Source organism: Coturnix japonica, chromosome 1 (assembly GCF_001577835.2).
Source record: "Coturnix japonica isolate 7356 chromosome 1, Coturnix japonica 2.1, whole genome shotgun sequence".
NCBI classification, from domain to species: Eukaryota; Metazoa; Chordata; class Aves; order Galliformes; family Phasianidae; genus Coturnix; species Coturnix japonica.
This window is the reverse complement of record NC_029516.1, coordinates 649,577-668,862: the sequence shown is the minus strand read 5'-3', so window position 1 is coordinate 668,862 and position 19,286 is coordinate 649,577. Positions and strand designations below refer to the sequence as shown.

Below are 19,286 nucleotides of genomic sequence, written 5' to 3'. Positions count from 1 at the left end.
TGCCCAAGGACGTGAATGGGACCCAATGAGAACACAGCCCCACAGACACCATCCTAAACCCTTTTCTCAGTTAAGGAAACCTAAAGAAATCCCATTGGGTTTCTCAGGAAAAGCCGCCGTTCATTGTGGGAGCGTCTGATAACGTTTCAGACTGGGGGGGTTTTATAAAGCAGGCATTACTGTAAAGGTGGAAGTGCAAATTTCGGCTGCCCAGACTCTTGTAATGAGCCAGTACCAGTAAATATGTGTGTGCACAGTCACCAGCTGTTTACACTGACATCTCAGAATGGTTCTCTTTGCTCAGCCTGAATGGGAGAGCAGATCATACAGAGATAATGTTACAACCAGGTAACCCTACTGTGTCCCCTCCCAACGTCATGCTGCTTAACAGCCCTTCATTGCCTGTTTTGACTCACACTGCTCCTGTATTACAGCTTAATGGTGATGACTTCCTATAGTGCTGACCATTAGGTAATGGAGAGGGTGGAGAGAAACCCATTGGGGTTCACTCAGGGCAAGTGCAGAGGTTCCTTCCAGCCCCCACAGCTCTGGGATCCTTTGATTCCATGACGGTGGCACAACATCAGCACTGACCATCACTGCAGCTCTGACAGCCAGGAGGAAATGAGGTGATTATGGTGGTTATGGTACTGCTGGGGCACAGCATTGCTTCCTCTTTCCAAGCTCTGTGCTCCATAGTGCTGAGCACAGAGCTCTGAGCACTGACCTGTCTGTACCATGTGCCCAAGTGAGTGCAGTCCCCACTGCTATTCCATGCTCCATAGGAGAGCTCTGATTGTGTCCTTTGGCTCTGGGAAGTGGGGCTGGTGCCCGGAGAGCTGGAGGAGTCCCTGTTGGTGTCTAAGAACCATGTAGATGTTGTGCTATGGGCCATGGTTTAGTGGGGAGATATCGGTGGTTGGACTGGATGGTCTTGGAGGGCTTTTCTAGCCCTCCATGATGTGATTTATCACAGAACCACAGGATGGTTGGGCTGGAGGGGACCCCCCATACAAAGGGCTGTGTACCCAGGGCCCCATCCATGGCCTCGGGCACCTCCCCCCTCCCACCCCCCAGCTCTGGACAGCTGTGCATTGCCTCAGGGCAAAGGATTTCCCCACATCTATGTCCATTTAAAGCCATCCCCCTTCACAATATCACTGTCCATCTCCCTGCCTCCACCCCAGCAGCCTCACTGAGCCCTGACCTTGTCCGTGGCTGCACCGTTTTCTTTCAGAACCCCCCTAAAGACCCTCTGTATGTGCTGGGGGTCCCACTCTTCCCTATTGGGGTCCCTGGGCAGGCTGTAGGGATGGAGCCATGTCATGGCTTGGGGCTCTTTGCACAGGACTTCCCATGGCTGCAGAGCATTTCCAGCAATGGCCGTGGAGCAGCAGCAGGCAGCTGGGAAGCGCTTATCTCTGTGGCTGCCAGTAACCCCGTGGGCCCCGAGCAGCACTTCGCTGGGCCGAGATCTTGGAAACAGACGGATGATTTATTGGTTAATTGCTTCCTCTTCTGCTTTTAAATGTTTCTAAAGACAAATAGGACTCTCCTCTTGGCACGCGCTCAAGGAACAGAGAGGGCAAAGCTTTGCGACGGAGCAGAGCTGGGCTTGTGTTGGCAGCAGGAGCTGAAGAACCTCACGGACACTCCTGGATCTGAATTGAGACAGTAATGACAGCGTGGAGATGGTCAACGTGACCAAGAGAAGGGCTGGTGTGAATAGAGGATGAAGCAGAACGGTGCTGTCTGGCTCCGTGTGGGCTTTAATTAAACTCTGCTGTAAAGGTTGTGTGGTGTGGGAGGGATGAGCTCAGGCTGAGCACTGATGGACCCTCATTGCATGCTGCCTCAGGGCTTTGTGTGCAGTGTGTCAATGTCCAAGCATTGCTCTGCACTCTGAGCTGCTCCTTGATGGTAAAGAGCTTTCCCTGCCGTGAGGAGCTCAATGGGAGCTATTGGGCCACTGGCCCCATCCTGAGCTGTTTATCCTTCCGATGGTTATCGTGCTGTGTTTATGAAGAGCCCAAGTCCTCAGACATCACTACGGCAATCTTTAAACACTTGAACTCATTCATTTCTTTCCCATGTATTTTCTTTGGGAGGGGGGTTATACCCAGGATAGGAATTGTTACTCTGGAGCACAACTTTGGTTCATTGTAAAACGTTTTACCTTAAAGACACTCCATCTGCACAGCCCCAACCCTCAGCCTGTCCTATGGGAGCATCTCCATCCCTGGGCCCCTCTTTGTGTCCCTCCATCAGGTCTCTGTCTGTCCTGTGCTGAGCACTCCCCATCTGGATGCAGTGCTTAAGGATGAGGTGTCTTAGCACAAAGCAGAGGGGCAGATCCCCTCCATCACCCTGCTGCCTGCACAGCCCTGGGTGCACCCAGGTTGGGTTCAAGGTGCTGCCCTCACCTGTCCCCCTACACAGGGCCTTTATGGCAGTGCTGTGCTCCATCCTCCAGCTCATAGTGATGGTGAAGGGTTGCCATGACCCAGGGTAGCAGCTCAGGGCAGCACAGATCCAGCTGATACCCACAGCAGCAACAAGCAGTTGGCTCATGGAGCACCATGCAGGGGATGTGGGGATGTGGGGATGTGGGGATGTGGGGCGCGGGCGGGCTTCCCCCCAAGGGGCAGGGCACAGCGGGCAGCTCCAGCACGGCACACAGCCCTTTTGTGCTCCCCCATAGAAAAGCCATTCTTTGTGTTTGTGTCATAAATATGTAACGAGGGAACAGTGGTGCCATTGTTTGGGAGCAGACACTCGCCGTGTTGTCCCAGCGGCCGAGGTGGCTTTGACAGGGCCGGGTGCGTGCTGCCCACGGGGCTGTGGTTGTGATGGGGGGCACGGAGCTCACCCCAGGGACATCCGTTGTGTTGGGACATCCCCTGCCAAGTGGGAGGGACAGTGTTATGGGCTCCGTGGTGTGTGTTGCAAAGCTGAGGGTGTGCAGGGTTGGATGTGTCTGAATGCACAGTCAGGCCCTGGCACAGGCTGCCTGGGGTGGGGTGTCCCCAGTCATGGTGATGTTGAAGAACTGGGGGGGATGTGGCACTTGACGTGGTTAGTGGGCATGGTGGGGATGGGTTGGGATTGGACTGGTGAGCTGAGAGGTCTTTTCCAACCTAAATGAGTCTGTGATTCCATCTGGTTGCTGCTCCTGAACTGGCCTTGGTAGTGGGGTGAGTGGGCACTGATGAAGGAGGAGGGTTTGGGGTAGGATTTAGAGGTCAGATACTGGATCTTTGAGCTCACTGTCCCACCTGAGCCCACCTCAGACACATACCTGAGCTGAGCTATGTCTCTCTTCTCTATGCCCCATTCTCTTTCTGCACAGCTTTACAAATCCCTCAAAGCTATTTCCTGCTCTCTTGGAAGTAGGAGCAGACATCCATGGGCCACAGCACCCCATCCCATCCCATCCCATCCCATCCCATCCCATCCCATCCCATCCCATCCCATCCCATCTCCATCCCTATATCCCCATCCCCATCCCATCCCTATCCCTATCCCTATCCCTATCCCTATCCCATCCATCCATCCCATCTCCCATTCCCAATCCATCCCTCTCTATTTTCTCATTCCTCATCCCATCCCATCCATCCCTCCATCCCATCCATCCCATCCCATCCCATTGCCCATCCCGCTCCCCATCCCCATCCCCATCTCCATTCCCAACCCCACCTCATCCTCATCCCATCCCACCCATCCCATCCACCCATCCCATCCCAGTCCCATCCCAATCCCATACTGGTCCCATCCCATCCCATACTGGTCCCATCCCAATCCCATCCTGGTCCCATCCCATCCCATCCTTATCCCATCCCATCCTCATCCTATCCCATCCTTATCCCCATCCCCACCCCATCCCATCCACTTGTCGTGTGACAAACCTCTTCTTGCACTAAACTCGGGGACAGAATGCAGAAGCCTCCACACAAAGGTTGTGCGATCGAGACAGACCTCAAAGGTGCTTCCTGCTGAAAGACAGAAATGAGAAGGATGGGGCGGGGGGGGGGAGGTTGTCTGTCCACAGAACTGCTCCTTTGGGTTGAGGCATGAGGCAAAGCAGGGGAACTGAGTGCTGGGATGGCATGTGATGGCTGAAGATGGGGGCTGTGCCTCTCTCATGGTGGGCTCATGCATGAGGCTCAGCTCCCTGCAGCCCTGCCATATCCTCTGCTCTTTGCATCGTTCCTAACTTCATCACAGCAGCTCAGCGCTGTGAGCTTTTAATCCCAGACACCTCGTGCACTCTGATACCGGCTGGCGTTAAACACAATCTGCTCCGAGGAACACCCAGTGCCAGTGGGCAATGCTGGGCATATATCCCTATCTGGGATTTGGCAGCAGTCTCAGTTGATGCAATCACTCACGCTGGTTGCAGGGCGGTTGCCCAAGTGCTGCTTACACGGCCCCACGAGGATCCGGGGTCACTGGGAGCAGCACAGAGGGCTTGGAGGTGACGTTGGGTGTGAGCAATGAGCTCCGTGCACAAGCTCCAGGTCCCCTTCCAGCTCATCCCATGGCTTTGTGTCATGGGGACTAATGCTGGTGTGCAGGAAACCACCTATATAACCACGCTCAATGCTGTTGTGGCCTGAAGGACTCCATGGTGCTTACAGGCAGCTGAATTTAATGTCAGCTCTGAGGTGTGGGGAGCTCCTTGAAGCCTGTCGTCATCAATGGGAGAGCCATGAGATGGTTGGGTTGGAGGGGTCCTTAGAATGATGGAACTATTGAGTGGGTGGGTTGGAAGGGTCCTTACAGGTCACAGCGCCATAGAGTGGTTGGGTTGGAAGGGTCCTTAGCATGACAGAACTATTGAGTGGTTGGGTAGGAAGGGTCCTTACAGATCATAGAGCCATAGAGTGGTTGGGTTGGAAGGGTCCTTAGAATGCCAGAACTGAGGTCTCCCCCAGTGCTGTCACTGTCCCCACTGCCCCCTGTGTCCCCATTGCCCTCTGTGTCCCCCCGCTGTCCCCATTGCTGCCTGTCTGAGGGTTAAGGTCACTGCTTGTGGTGTGTCAGCTGAATGTTTAACTTTTTGCTTATTTAGAGTTTCCTGGATTGTGATAAGATCTCATAAACTTTCCTGATATAGCTTGACGTTAACCCCGGCCATCCAGGCCGCCCCGACAGCGGTGTCCAGGTGTCACCATCCATCCTAAGGGAAGGAAGGAAGGAAGGAGCAGAGCCTGGCAGCTGCGCCATCACCTTGGCACATGCCAAGGAAAGCACAGAGGTTTCTAAGTGATGAGGCTTAGATGCTGGAATTGAGCTCTGCAGTGAAAGCCATGGGTCTAATGGTGGCCCAGGAGGCCAATAGGACCCTGAGAGAGAAGGCTGAGGGGGGTCTGAGCAGTGCTGGTAGATATTTGAAGGGTTGGGTTGGGGCGCAGGGCTTGACTGACGTGATTCTCAGCACCGTTTTCCTCCTAATTTGGCCCTGACCTTTCCATTTTGGTCCTTTTGGGCTAAAAGTGGCATCCCTCCCCATGCCGTGTCCTGCTAAATTCAGCTGTGGCCGTGCAGTGGGCGGCAGTGCTGGGGCTGGGTGATGAAAATATCCCTTATGTAGCAAACCATCCTCCCACCCCCCGTCCAGGTTCCTCCTGCAGAGGTCGGGGATGTCCATGGACGGGGCTGAGGTTGGGCCTTGCAGCAATGCAGATCCCATAGCACAGCCATCCCCTCTACATGGTTAAGCAGGAGCTGTGCAGGGCTCTCATTGCCATCATCTGACGCCGTGATGTGACCTTAAGCAGCACTGGCTCCATCCCCCCACATCCCCATCTCTGTGCTCAGGGGCAGCATGGGCCAGGGAATGAATGACTTGGGGGCCATTCACTTTGCTGGGGTTTGGCCCAGCCAGGGGAAGTCGTGGGCAGTTCCCTTTGGCAGCGGTGTGGGTTTCAGGATGTGAAGCCATGGGGCAGCCGCGAGCCCCAGGGGAGCTCAACTAAAACACCAAGCAGCTTGGATCCATTGTTCAGGGAAATGTCAAGAGCTAAGTTGGAGATAAGGAGCAGAAGGAAGGAAGCTTTCACATTATACTTGGCCCGAGCGCCGCCGCTCTTCTGCTTTGCTGGATGGGACACCTGTTGACATTGAGCTGTGCCAGGGACAGTGCAGGGGATGGGGGTTAGTGCTGTGGCCATGCATGCAGCTCCAGCCTCTAATGCCCTTCTTGTTCCTGCAGGGGTTTGGGGTCAGTCCTGCTGTGGCCAGGCATGCAGCTCCAGCCTCTAATGCCCTTCTTGTTCCTGCAGGGAGCGGGGACGGCCAGGGGCAGATCCTGCAGCGCTTCCCCGAGAAGGACTGGGAGGACAACCCATTTCCTCAAGGCATCGAGTTGGTGAGTCTGCCCCAATGGGGAACCCAGGCTGTGAGCAGGGGGTAGGGACCCCCTCATGCCCAACACAGCCCCCCCCCCCCTGCAAACCCCTCTGTTGCTGCAGCTCCCCTGTGGAAGCTTGCCCTGCTGCAGGCCTGGGTGTGCTTTGCTCACATGTGTGTGCCAAGGGGGGGTGGCATCCTTTGCCATCCTCTCCCCACCCTCCAGCCGTGTTCTCCTGCTGCTGTCCGGCCCTTTGAGGCACACCCAGCTCAATTTGGCACTGCGTGGGTTCTTAGCAAACCAGCTTTAAAGTAATCAAGGCTAAGAGGATTGTTCTCGGTTTCTAAGTTTGAACAGAAGTTCTTGGAAAATCTTTCCCTGCTGCATCTCTCCCCGCTCCATAGGACAGCAGTGTGGGCTCCAACCTGGCGAGACTCTACACTCCTCTTCCCCTTTGCAGATCTTCTTTGATTCTGGCTGTAGCACGTCACAGAACATGAAGATGAGTGGGGTTTCATAGGGCTCTGTGCTGCCTTATGACCCTGATAATCCCAGGGCCCATCTGGTTTGTGGTTCCCCTCACTCTGCTCCTCCTGCTTCCAGGGGCACCCATTCCCACAGCAAACCCTGTGCTGCAGCACTGAGATATGGCACCACTGAGAGGCCCCATGCCTGGAGGGATGTGGGGGTGTGGAAATGGTACCCACAGCCATTTCTTCTACCCTGAGTGCCACAGAGGCAGCACCTCACTGCTCCAGTGGGGCCATGCAGGATGTGCTGAGGGTGATCTCCAAGCAGGATTAGTGCTGGCCAGAACAGTTGCAAAACTATAGAATGAATAGGTGATCCAGTCTAACCATTGACCCATCCCTCTGTGTGTTCCCAAGTGCCACATCCCCATGTTCCTTGGTGGGGAGCTGTGGACTCCCCACTGCCCTGAGCAACCTGTGCCAGTGCTGACTGTTCTTTTGGAGATTAAATGCTTCCTAATATCCAGCCTGACACTGGCACATCCTGAGGCTCTCACTTCTCGCCTGGAAACCACTGTTCACTGCCGGCATTTGCAAGAGACAGCTGCAAGGAGCAAGCAGCTCAATGAGCATCAGAGCTGGATGTGACTCTCAGTCCCTGTCCTCATCCCCTGCCTCATCCAGGCATCGTGGTGAGCGTGATGCTCCATCCGAGCAGCAGCGGTGAACCCTTCTTCTGTCTCACACTCACCACAATTCCATCACAGCGCTGGACTTTGCTATTTACTTTTGTCTGAGGCAAAAAATAGACCTTCTTTTTTCTGCTCCGTGCTTCCTCGTTGTCTGTAGGGCACTCGGGAATCGTTCCAAGGAAGAGGAAAGTTGTGCTTTTATTTTTTCCCCCAAGGGTTGAATCATCCAGCCAAAAAATCCATGGAATCTAAACAACGGCAGCCTCGTCCTTCTGGGAGCTGCTGGGTGGCTCTGAGACGTTCCTCACTTGTCGGAAGCCCTTCTGGGTTTGCAGCTTTTGGGTTGAAACCAAGGCAATTTGGGAAAATGGAGCCGTGAGGGGCTTGTGTGGTGTGTTACAGTGTGCTCACATCAGCACCGAGTGGCTCATGCTGTAGGAGAACCATTTCTGGTGTTGTAGCTTCTGCTTCTGCTCACTGACAGCATTTCCAGATAGAAATCTTTGTGGTTTTTCAGTGGAAGCTCCTTTACAGACACAGGACTTGAGCAATTCTTGCTATGGGAGCATTGCTCCTGCCCAGTGGCTGAGGATGACTGTCTCCAAGCTGGGAGCATGTTTTTTGGGTGTCATTGCAGCTCTTAGCTGGGACTGAGAACCTTTGCTGCTCCCAGAGCTGCACCAGCGAGGCGTGCATTGCAGCAATGAAGGACCTTTATAGGATCACAGAATGGGTTGAGTTGGAAGGGACCTTCATGGAGTCATAGAATGATTTGGGTTGGAAGGGACCATAGGATCACAGAATGACTTGGGTTGGAAGGGACCTTCATGGAGTCATAGAATGATTTGAGTTAGAAGGGACCGTGGTATCACAGAATGATTTGGGTTGGAAGGGACCTTCATGGAGTCATAGAATGATTTGGGTTGGAAGGGACCATAGGATCACAGAATGATTTGGGTTGGAAGGGACCTTTATGGAGTCATAGAATGATTTGGGTTGGAAGGAACCTTCATAGGATCACAGGATGTGTTGAGTTGAAAAGGACTTTTATAGGATCACAGAATGGGTTGAGTTGGAAGGGACCTTCATAGAGTCATAGAATGGTTTGGGTTGGAAGGGACCTTCATAGAACCATAGAATGGTTTGGGTTGGAAGGGACCTTCATAGAACCATAGAATGGTCTGAGTTAGAAGGAACCATAGGATCAAAGAATGATGTGGGTTGGAAGGAACCTTTGTGGAATCATAGAATGATTTGGATTGGAGGGATCTTCATAGGATCATAGGATGTGTTGAGTTGAACGGTACCTTTATGGGATCACAGAATGGGTTGAGTTAGAAGGACCTTCATGGAGTCATAGAATGGTTTGGGTTGGAAGGGACCTTCATAGGATCACAGGATGTGTTGAGTTGAACAGGACCTTTATAGGATCACAGAATGGGTTGAGTTAGAAGGACCTTCATGGAGCCATAGAATGACTTGGGTTGGAAGGGACCACTCTTGGGCATAGGATTTGGGTTTTGGTTGTGCTGTGTGGGGTGAGGAATTGGGCTCAATGATCCCTGTGGGTCCCTTCCAGTTACAGAGACTCAGTGGTGGTTTGGCAGAAGGATCTGGGAATGTGGGATGGATGTTGTGTAGCACTCAATGAGGCCAAATGAGAAGTGTGACACTTGGGCCACAATAATCCCATGCTGCGCTATGGGCTGGGGGCAGAGGGGCCGCCTGTGCTACATCAGAGTAGAGCTGGATGTATGTCCTGGAGCACATGGAGTGTGATTATGGGGCACAGAGAGCGGCCAAGGGCTGCAGAACTGCAGTGGGTTAGAAACTGCTTCACTCAGCAAGGGCTGGAGCTGGCGTTGGGGCCATCCTGTTCCTGCTGCTCTGTTTTCAGCCTCCCTTCTGTCCACCCTGCGCTCAGAAGCCATTGCGTTTCCCTGCTCTTTCTATGGAGTCCTGAGAACATCAGGGAATTTTCCAACCAACCCAGTGCAGATGCTGAGAAGGGGAAGGGCAGGAAAATCCCTTGAGGTTTGGAAACCACGTGAGGATTTCAGGGGCTGGAATTACCCACTCAGGAAGTCCTCAGGAAGCAGTAGAGTGCTGCAGTGTTGGCAGTGCAAGGAGTGCCACCTCCCGGAGCCTCGTGTCCTGCTTTGAGCTGGGTTAACTCTACAGCCCGAGATTAATGTGGGGCTGTGCTTGAGATTTAAGAGAGATAACATTGCTCACACACCGATGCTTTGCAGCCCCCAGCCCTACTCTCATTGCAGCGATGGAGGGGCATGGGGCAATGTGTATCCCCATCCACACTGCTGACCCCATCCCCTGCCCTGTCTCGTAGTTCTGCCAGCCCAGCGGTTGGCAGCTGTTCACAGAGAGGAATCCACCCACCTTCTTTGTGGCCGTGCTGACCGACATCAACTCGGAGAGGCATTACTGCGCCTGCTTCACCTTTTGGGAGCCTGTGGAGAGCACGCAGGTACAGCGAGTGTGGGGCTGGGGAGGGGGCAGCAGCTGTTCTAAGTGTCCCCCTGGGATTAGGGGTAGGGAAGGGTGTCTGTGCCTGAGCTGATCTCTGTGTCTCCACAGCCTCAAAGCCACCCCAGGAATGGAGAGGAGGAGGAAGAGGAGTCGGCGTCTCCCGTCCAACCGGCGCAGCTCTTTGCTCCCAAGAGCCTGGTGCTGGTGTCACGGCTGGACCACGCCGAGGTGTTCAGGGTGAGTGCGTGGGGCAAGGGGAGGCAGTGAGCAGCCCCAGCATGGACCTGGCAGAGCTGGGAGCAGCTGGGAGCTCAGCACGGAGCCAACTCCGCACCCAGCACTGCAGAACGGCGCCGCCACCCAATTCTGTGAATGCAACACCCCGTGAAGAACAGCCCGTTCCTTTAGGGACCTTTATCTCTGCCACCTTTGTTTTCTCCCAACTCGCTGTGTTATGTGGCTGTGAAAGGTGTGGGAGGGCACGGGCTGCTTGCAGGTGGCACCAGCTGCCTTGCATCGCTGCTTGTGGTCCGAGGGATCCAAAGGAGGAGCCCATCTGGTGCATACAGAAGGCTTGCTGTTAGCATGGGTGCTGGGTGAGCACCCCATGTGGATGGGGATGTCTCCATCATGCTTCTCCCCATCTTCTTTATTACCTTCCTGCTGTGAGGTATTGCTTCTGGACAGCTGCCCTGAGCTCATGCTCTCGGCCTGCCCCAGCATGGAGTGTTCCATCAGGGTGTTCATCCACCACTGGGGTGGAGAAGGACTATCAGGGAACAGTGTCACCCCATTCTTCAGCCTAGAGCTGTTCCAAATGTCAGGCTTTACAGGATGCCCCAATCTTCAGCCTAAAGCTACAAACTTCAGGCATTGTAGAACACCAAAGGGACATTGTATGGGAATGGCTGCTCCCACCCCAGCTCAGGCATAGGGGAGCTGGAGAGGGGTGCCAAGGACCACCTCCAGGTGGGGGTTAGAGATCAGTGAATTATAGAACCATTCAGGTTAGAAAAGAGCTCTGAGATCACCAAGATCATCTGACCGCTCACACAGGGTCTTTTTGGCAGCGCTGTGTTCCATCCTTTCATGCCCAGCTTGTACAAATGGTGAGGATTGCTGAACTCTGAGCATGAGTTGGGCCCATGTTGGCTGCTAGGTGGTCACAAAGCAGCAAGTGAGAGCAGTGAGACTGACAAAGGAACGTGTGAGCAGCAGGGAGCTTGGATCATGAGTCCATTTCCCTTGTTGTGAGCGGTCCATTGCATGGCATCGCCACCTCTGCTTGGGGTTTGCTTACACAGGGATGCTCTGACATGCACGACTTGTTTGGGCTCAGAGGGCAGAGCCAGGTGAGCCAGGCTGCTGCAGGGTAAAGCATCTCACACTTAGGGATGATTTAGGCTGATGTTGGGCCATCTGCTTTATTGCAAGAGAAAGACATTTCCTGCAGAGGTTTGTTCCTTGCGTGGTGATGGTTCCCAGTGTTATTTCACCAGCATGGGGCACTTGGGATCAGTGGGCACATGGGGGGTTGGCTGGGGTCAGGCTGGATGTTCTCAGGGGGCTTTTCAAAGCTGAATCCATGTCCCAGAGGACGTGCTGCTGGACACTGCCTCGTGATACATCCCTGTGCTGGAGTCGATGCTGGCTCCCAGTGCAGGGTGATCATTGCCCAGCCCTTGGGGAGAAACAGGGCTTCTTTCCTGCCCTGCGTTTGAGGCTTTGAGTGGGACCTGATGCAGGGACTAGGAATCCCCCTGTGCTTATGTTGACCCGATGGGGATGGCAGGGAGGGTCAGTGCTGCTGGCTGGAGGCAGAGTGTGTGCTGCACACCCCATCCCTGCTGGGAAGGGCTCAGGGGTTGAAGGGAAGACCTTGAGCACTGCAGCCAGGAGCCCTGGGCTGTGCTTGGAGACAGGCACTGGGCAGGGTGGTGCTGCTGGGGGCCAAGAGGTGGCTGCTTCCTGCAGCGATGCTCAACCACGCTGTGCTTCCCTCTGCAGAACAGCCTGGGCTTGATCTACACCATCTATGTGGACGGGCTGAACGTGTCCCTGGAGAACGTCATTGGGAACCTGCTGACATGCACCATCCCCATCACTGGTGGAGCCCAGGTGGGTGCCCCCCAACCTCCCTGCACTGCCTCGTCCCCAGCCCCATGGTGTGGGGCAGAGCCATGCTGTGTGGCTGCGTTCTGCTCCTGCCTGCCTGCCCTTCCTGCAGGCAGCATCTTGCTGCACCAGCTGCTGGGGGGGCTGCTGCATGCTCTGCTGCCGGCAGGGCCTGGCTCACGCAGGCAGCACCTTTCCAAGTGCTGTAGAGCAGAACAATGCAGCTCCATCAGCTGGAACAGCTCAGCCCCTGGGCTGGCTGAGAGCACCTCGCTGTGGGTCAGCAGCTTTGTCCCTTCACCCCCCACTGCTCTCCCCAGGAGCTGCGTAGATCAGTTCATGCTGTGCAAACCCCTGCTGTGGTCCGTGGTCTCCCTGCATTGGAGGGGTCTCACTGCTCTGCTTGGGCCCATCTGAGCTCACAGAACACTGCTCTGGATCAGCAGGAACAGGCTCTGCCTGTGATCCCAAGGTTTGAGCACAGACTTGGGTAGGAAGGACTTTTGGGGTATAGGGAAATGGATGAAACATTGGCTGTGTCATCTGAACGCTTGGAACCAATGGCACGTGTTTCAGTGTTCAAGTAGTCCTAAAACAGAGGAGCAGAACGGAGTGAGCTCCCATCCTGAAGACAATGATGCTTTTTCACACCTCTCTGTCCAAACTTCCCAAGCTTTCTGAGCATTAAACGTCAAAGCAGCAAAGCAGATGAGTTCCCACTTAGATATCAAACCTGACTCTTGGAAAAAAAGGCACAAAATGAGGTTGGTAGCTTCTGGTTCTGGTGAGGAAGGTGCTCCAGGAGGGCAGCCAGGTGGGTGAGTGATGGAGATGGGAGAGCTGGGCTGAAGGGCAGCACCCAGGCAGACCCTCTCATAGGAGATGTTTGAAGGCATCAGCACAGCCCCAGCAGGGTTGTTCTGCCACGCTGACACTTGGAAGGCAGCTGTGGATGTGGTGCCTGTCTCTGCCCTCAGCCAGTGGCAGCACCCAAGGGGAAGGAGCCTGGATGCACTTCATCTCCATGCCTGCAAGCAGAGGCTTTCCCCACTGCCGAGCCCTGGGACCCCAAGGGGGGTTTTGCTCCCTGTCCTCATGCAGGCTGTTGGTTTGGGTGCTTTGTGCCTGGGTGCAGGCGATGCTCTCAGCCTGACTTCGTGCCCCAGTGCTTTGGAGCAGTCCTGGCCCCGGGGCTGGCTGCCAGTCACACCTGGTGCTCTGGAGAAGCAGGTGGGCCACCACTGAACCTGAGTGCAGGCACCCAACAACATCCCACCCCATCTGGTTCCTCCCAGCTGGAGCTCACACACAGCAGGAGGAAGGCAGTGAGCCGTGCTTTGGGCGCTGCCATTTGTCACCTCCCTGTTCTGGCAGGATCCCTCTGTGCTGTGGGGACACACAGCACGCTGCGGGGTGTGTTGGTGGCACCCCCCTCCCTCTGCTTTCCCTCTGCTCCCGCTGTGTCCAGACGCTCTTTCCCAATGTGGTGGTGGCTGCTTTGCTTTGTCTGTGTGCACCTCTCCTCCTCTGAGAGCTCTGCTCCCTGCTTTGTGCCTTTGTCCCCCCCCATCGTCCGGCTGTGTTTGTGCCTTTCTAACCGACTGTGCTATCTTTGTCTGTCTCTATCTCAGCCTGACGCGGACGACGAAGCAGTGGTACGCACACCTTTTCTTTCTGGGGTCTGTGTCCTCATTAGCCCCCCGTCTTCCTCCTCGTGCAAGCAGCTCTGGTGCTGCCACATCCACGGGGCTGGTTCCTGCCCCATTCCATTGCTTCCCCATGGTTAGAAGGCCCGACTTGCTGCTCAGGGTGCTGGCTCTGCCCAGCCAGAAGCCTTTATTGGATGCAGCCCCCTGGGCCCACAGGGCTGAGCAGGGAGATGGGGCACGTGGCCAAACCTACTGCAGAGCAGCACAGCCCTGGAGAAGCTCTCATAGAGCCAGTGCTGCCCTCATGTCTCTGGAGAGAGGCCGGGGACCTGCAGGCATCCCAGTGCTGCAATGTGGAGAATAACTGCCCAGGAGAAGAAGAGATGAGGCTGTGCCCGCTGTGCCCCAGCCCTGTCCTGGGGGACATGGAGCTGCTTCTTGGGCACTGTGGTCCTGTGTCCTTGTGCTGGCCCTTTGCTGAGTGTCACCCCATCACCTCCTGCTTTTTCTTGCAGCGGACGATCTCACTGGGCGCAGGGGACAGGCAGGTGATCCAGACACCCATCAATGACTCTCTTCCCGTCAGCAGCTGCAGTGTGGCTCTGCTCTTCCGGCAGCTCGGTGAGACTTCTCCCTGTGCCTCCTTCCCAGTGGGTCCAGTGCCCAAAGCAGCCCAGGGCTGTCAGCTCAGGACTCAGCTCCAATTGCACAACATTGGAGAGAGCTGCCCTGGCTCTGCCCTCCTGCATGGGGCAGCTGTGGGCCAGCGGTGGGCAGGGGCAGAGGTTGTGGAATCACTGAATCACAGCATGGTTTGGGATGGAAGGGATCACTGAGACACTGAATGGTGGGGTTGGAAGGAACCTTATACATAACAGAGCTATAGAGTAGTTGGGTTGGAAGGGACCTTAAAGATCATAGAACCATGGAATGGTTGGGTTGGAAGGGACCCCTCAGCCCCACCCCTGCCATGGGCTGGCTGCCCCCCAGCTCAGGCTGCCCAGGGCCCCATCCACAGCCTCAGGCACCTCCAAGAAGGGACACCCTTCATCCCCTTTGAGTGAAGGATTTCCTCCACATCTGACCCCATTTTTCCCCTCTTCCATTTTAAAACCATTCCCCCTTGTCCCATCACTGTCTGTGTCCAGAGCTGCCCTCCTCCTCTGTGTCAACTCCTTCAGGCACTGAAGGCTGCAGTGAGGTCTCCAAGTGCCTTTCCAAGGGATGGGGCTCTATGTGCCCCTCTGGAGGGTGTCAGCACCTCTGCTGTGCAGACTGTGGACATGAGGAGCAGGGTGTGAGGATCTGTCCTGGAGCACAGGAGGGGAATCCTCTTTCTGAGCGCTGCTCTCTCCCTTCTCCCCAGGCATCACCAACGTGCTGTATCTCTTCTGCGCTGCACTCACTGAGCACAAGATCCTGTTTCTCTCCAGCAGCTACCAGCGGCTCACCGATGCCTGCCGGGCTCTCCTTGCACTTATGTTCCCCCTTAAGTACAGGTGAGAGAAGAGCTTCAAGCCCCAGACTGAGCTGGGGCACTACCTGGGTTGTCTACCACCCCTTTCTCCCTAATTACCTGGGTAGTAATTGTCTGTGCTGTACACATTGCTGGTGCAGGGCAATTGCAGCAGTGTGGGAACTGTAAAGGACTTTGTGTGGCTGCTCTCTGAGCTCCTTCCCTGGAGACCTTTCTGTGTGCAGAATCATTGAGCCATAGAGTGGTTGTGTTGGAATGAACCTTATAGATCACAGAACCACAGGAATGGTTGGGTTGGAAGGGACCTTAAAGATCACAGAACCATGGAACCATGGAATGGTTGGGTTGGAAGGGACCTTATAGATCACAGAACCACAGGGATGGTTGGGTTGGAAGGGACCTTATAGATCACAGAACCATGAAATGGTTTGGTCGGAAGGGTGCTGCTGTTTGGGAGGGTGCTGTGGGCACAGTGCTGGGCTGTGCTCCCCTAGGAGGGCAGGGAATCTGGCAGGGCTCAGTTTGCTGCAGCAATGTTCATCTCTTGTTGCAGTTTTACCTACGTACCCATCCTGCCTGCACAGCTCCTGGAGGTACTGAGCACCCCGACACCCTTCATTATCGGAGTCCACTCCATCTTCCAGTCGGAGACACAGGAGCTGGTGAGACCCCATGAGCTGGCAGCAAGGGAAGCAGTGGGATCAATGAACTCACAGCCATGGGGGTGGGAAGAGACCTGTGCACCGGCCCCCTCTTCCTGACCCCAACCCTTCAGATACCCACCTGCACAGCTCAGACACCCTTCAGCCTTCTCTCTTCCATATTCACAGCCCCAAGGCTCTCAGCCTGTCCCTATCAGGCAGTGCTCCAGACCCCCACCATCTCTGCACCCTCAGCTGGGCTCTCTCCAGCAGTTCCCAGTCTATCTGGAGCTGGGCAGCCCCTCATTGAGCACAGTGCTGCAGCTGTGCCCTCCCCATTACAGAGCAGACGGCAGGAGCACCTCCCTGCCCTGTTGGCCATGCTCTGTGCAGTGCAGCTGAGGGTCCCATTAACCTTCTGGACCACCAGAGCACACTGCTGACTCATGGTCCACCAGGACCCCCAGGTCTTTCCCTGCAAAGCTCCTTTGCAGCAACTCAGCCCCCAGCTTGTCCTGCTGTGAGCAGCCACATCCCAAGCACTGATTCAGGCAGCAGCTGAGCACTCAGCTCATGCTCATGGTGTTGTGCTGGCTGCCAGCTCGGGCTGTGCTCCAGGTTGGCTGGGGCTGCTCTGCCTGGGTCAGGTCTCCATTCCATGCTGCAGCAGCTGGGTTAACTGAGGATTTGATTTTGAAGCTCAGCTGGCAGCTTTGGTCCAAGAGGCTGCGCTGGCACTTCAGCCTGACAGACTTGAGTGTAGAAACTGAATGACATGAAAGCATAATGAGCCTGATCTCAAGTGAAACAAGCTTTTGTGCAACCTTCTGAGCAAACTGAACAGTGCCCTTCTGGTGAAGCAGGAGTCAGTGTGTTCTCTATGAGAGCTCACCCAGCTTGTGGTCTCCACTGCAGGCAGTGATGGGAACCCCTTACAGTTCATGTATCACAAGTGTTTGAGTGTTTAATAGATCAGATAAAATTGCTGCTGAGAATGGGGGTGGAATGCTTGAGCTTGCAGTGGGCAGAGAGGAGACAGATTGGTGCTCCTCACATCCCCTCTCCTTGTCTGGGTTATATCCCTGTTAGCTCACCATTGCCAGCCATTGGGGGTGGTAGGCCATGTCTTGGTCTCGTCTCACTCCTGTCTCACCCCTTCCAGCTGGATGTCGTTATTGCAGACCTGGATGGGGGCACAGTGAACGTCCCTGAGTGTGTGCACATCTCCCTGCTCCCTGAGCCTCTCCTGCAGCAGACCCGTGAAGCCCTCTCCATGGTAAGTGTCACAGCTGGGCTCTCCCAGTAGTTCCTGTGTTGAACTGGGAAGCTCAGCACTGGGCATAGGCAGAGCAGAAGGGAGGAGCTCCCTGCCCTGTTGGCCATGCTCTATGCAATGCACTTTGGGGTCTCATTGACCTTCTTGGCCACCAAGGCACACTGCTGGCTCATGGTCAACGTGTGGTCAACCATTGGTCAACTGTCAGCCATCAGGGCACCCAAGTCCTCCATGAAGCTCTTTTAAAGCATCTCTTTGTAATGCATTCCAGGGTCCCATTGGCTTTCTTGGCCACCAAGGCACACTGCAGGCTCCTGGTCAGGTTTTGGTCAACCATTGGCCAACTGTTGGTCGACCACAGTGCCATTGGCTTTCCTGGCCACCAGGGAACAGTGCTGGCTCATGGTCATCCTGTTGGCCCTGGTGCACAGCTGTGCTGTGGGGTTCATCTGCCAAAGGTTTCTGGGAATCAGGTGGCTGGATTCCAGCCCTCGGGCAGGAAAAAGCTGCAGCCCTGAAGCTGCTTTGCTGGCTGTGAGAGCATTCCCAGCCTGCTGGCCCTGCAGAGCGAGTGCTCGGACTGTGCAGCCAAACAGCAGCTGGAGAGAATCAGAATCATACAATTGTAGAATGGTAGTGAGGGAAGGGACTGCAAAGACCCCCAGACCCAGTCCTGCCATGGGCTGGGTGCTCCCCTCCAATTCAGGCTGCTCAGGGCCCCGTCCATGGCCTCACACACCTCCAGGGATGGGGTATCCATGCTGGCAGGCTGCGTCAGGGCCTCAGCACACTGTGCCTGGCCATGGGCAGCCCCTGGCATGGCAGAAGCCTTTCCCATAGCTACCACTTGCTGCAAGTCTGTCCCTGGGCCCCTCAGAACTCACCTGTGGGTCCTGCTCAGCTTCTGGGGAATGCAGCTTCGTGTTTCCCAGCTGTGAGTACAGATCCCCAGGGTCCTAATGTACCTTGTGCCTTTCTGCAGGTCTTGGACCCGGAGCTGGAGGTGGCAGATTTGGCATTTCCCCCTTCTACGATTTCTGCTTCGTCTCTCAAAATGCAGGTGGGTGAAATGAGGGGGACACACAGAGACTCGGGGAGCAGAGAGCCCAAGCATGAGGCTGCCATCCCTACTGGGCAGCCAGCAGCCTGCTCTGGGATGGGAGCTCCACAAGTGGCCGCAAGGCTTCAAGAGCTCCTTGCAGGGCTACAAGAGCTCCTTCCTGCATACATGCAATCACAAGGATGCCAGAGATCTGTCTCCTACCTCTTCTGTTCTATGGAAGGTCCCTGGGTTTCCTGCCCTGTTCAGCAGAGGCTGATCCTGACACGTGATTGCGATCCCTTTTGCCCATGAGCCCTTTGTCCTCCTGACTGCCCTGTCCATCCCTTTGCACAGGACAAGGAGATCCGGGCTGTCTTCCTCCGCTTGTTTGCACAGCTGCTGCAGGGCTATCGTTGGTGTCTGCACATCATCCGCATCCATCCTGAGCCCGTCATCCGCTTCCACAAGGTATGGCCTGGATGTAGGCATGGGCCTGGCCCTGCTCCCAGCATTGGTGTTGGGAGGTGGCCAGCATGGAGCAAGGCCACACTCCTGTGGCTTCTCTGCTCCAAGGCCTCGTGGCCACGCTGCAGAACAGCTCTTCTCACTGCTCTGCATGGCCATGGGATGACACTTTAAAGTGGGTTGTATTGAGGTCAGGGTGGGAGAATGTGTGGAAAGGGTCGCATAAATATAGCTGTGTCTGGAAGTAAAGTCCTGTGCTTCCAGCAGGTGATTTCTGCACCACTGCCAGGTCCACCTGCATCCCTTGTTTGTCCTTGAGTGGTCCTGTGGGTCAGATGCCATTTCCCTGTTTATGTGCAGTGCAGCTGGGGCTGTGTGCCTCCAAGGCTTTTCTTAATGCCTGAGGACAGGAAGCAAGATCCAGGGAGAGGAAACAGCAGCACGTCGGGGCTGTTAGAAAAGCCAAGGCAGGAGAGGAGGAAAACATGGGAGGTGTTGGGGTTATGTGGAGGAGACCTAACACAGCAGAAGGCAATGGGAGCAGAGGGATGTGAGCTCAGTGTGGCCATGGCATCAGCTCCTGTCCTGCATCGTGCCGCCTATGCAACACTGATGGCACC

The 19,286-nt window shown here is 55.3% G+C and overlaps 1 protein-coding gene and 1 long non-coding RNA gene across 12 annotated transcripts in view; one reads left to right on the top strand and one right to left on the bottom strand.

Annotated features, from left to right (window-relative positions):
• Positions 1-19,286, top strand: part of SBF1 (SET binding factor 1) — a 50,629-nt gene that overhangs the window by 12,307 nt on the left and 19,036 nt on the right. For 7 of the 11 annotated variants that reach the window (XM_032446858.1, XM_015852149.1, XM_015851994.1 and 4 more), the window contains exons 2-12: positions 6,285-6,370; positions 9,862-9,999; positions 10,110-10,238; positions 12,009-12,119; positions 13,748-13,771; positions 14,281-14,386; positions 15,132-15,264; positions 15,796-15,904; positions 17,046-17,159; positions 18,142-18,219; positions 18,556-18,669. In XM_032446858.1, the coding sequence (XP_032302749.1) occupies positions 6,285-6,370; positions 9,862-9,999; positions 10,110-10,238; positions 12,009-12,119; positions 13,748-13,771; positions 14,281-14,386; positions 15,132-15,264; positions 15,796-15,904; positions 17,046-17,159; positions 18,142-18,219; positions 18,556-18,669 (1,142 nt within the window). The remainder of the gene's footprint in view (positions 1-6,284; positions 6,371-9,861; positions 10,000-10,109; positions 10,239-12,008; positions 12,120-13,747; positions 13,772-14,280; positions 14,387-15,131; positions 15,265-15,795; positions 15,905-17,045; positions 17,160-18,141; positions 18,220-18,555; positions 18,670-19,286) is intronic. The other 4 variants (XM_015852221.1, XM_015852287.1, XM_015852065.1 and 1 more) reach the window with 1 other exon arrangement.
• Positions 1,477-2,230, bottom strand: LOC116653962. The gene is made up of 2 exons (XR_004308650.1): positions 2,177-2,230; positions 1,477-1,661 (listed from the first exon to the last, which is right to left on the bottom strand). It is a non-coding gene; the product is annotated as an uncharacterized LOC116653962 (long non-coding RNA).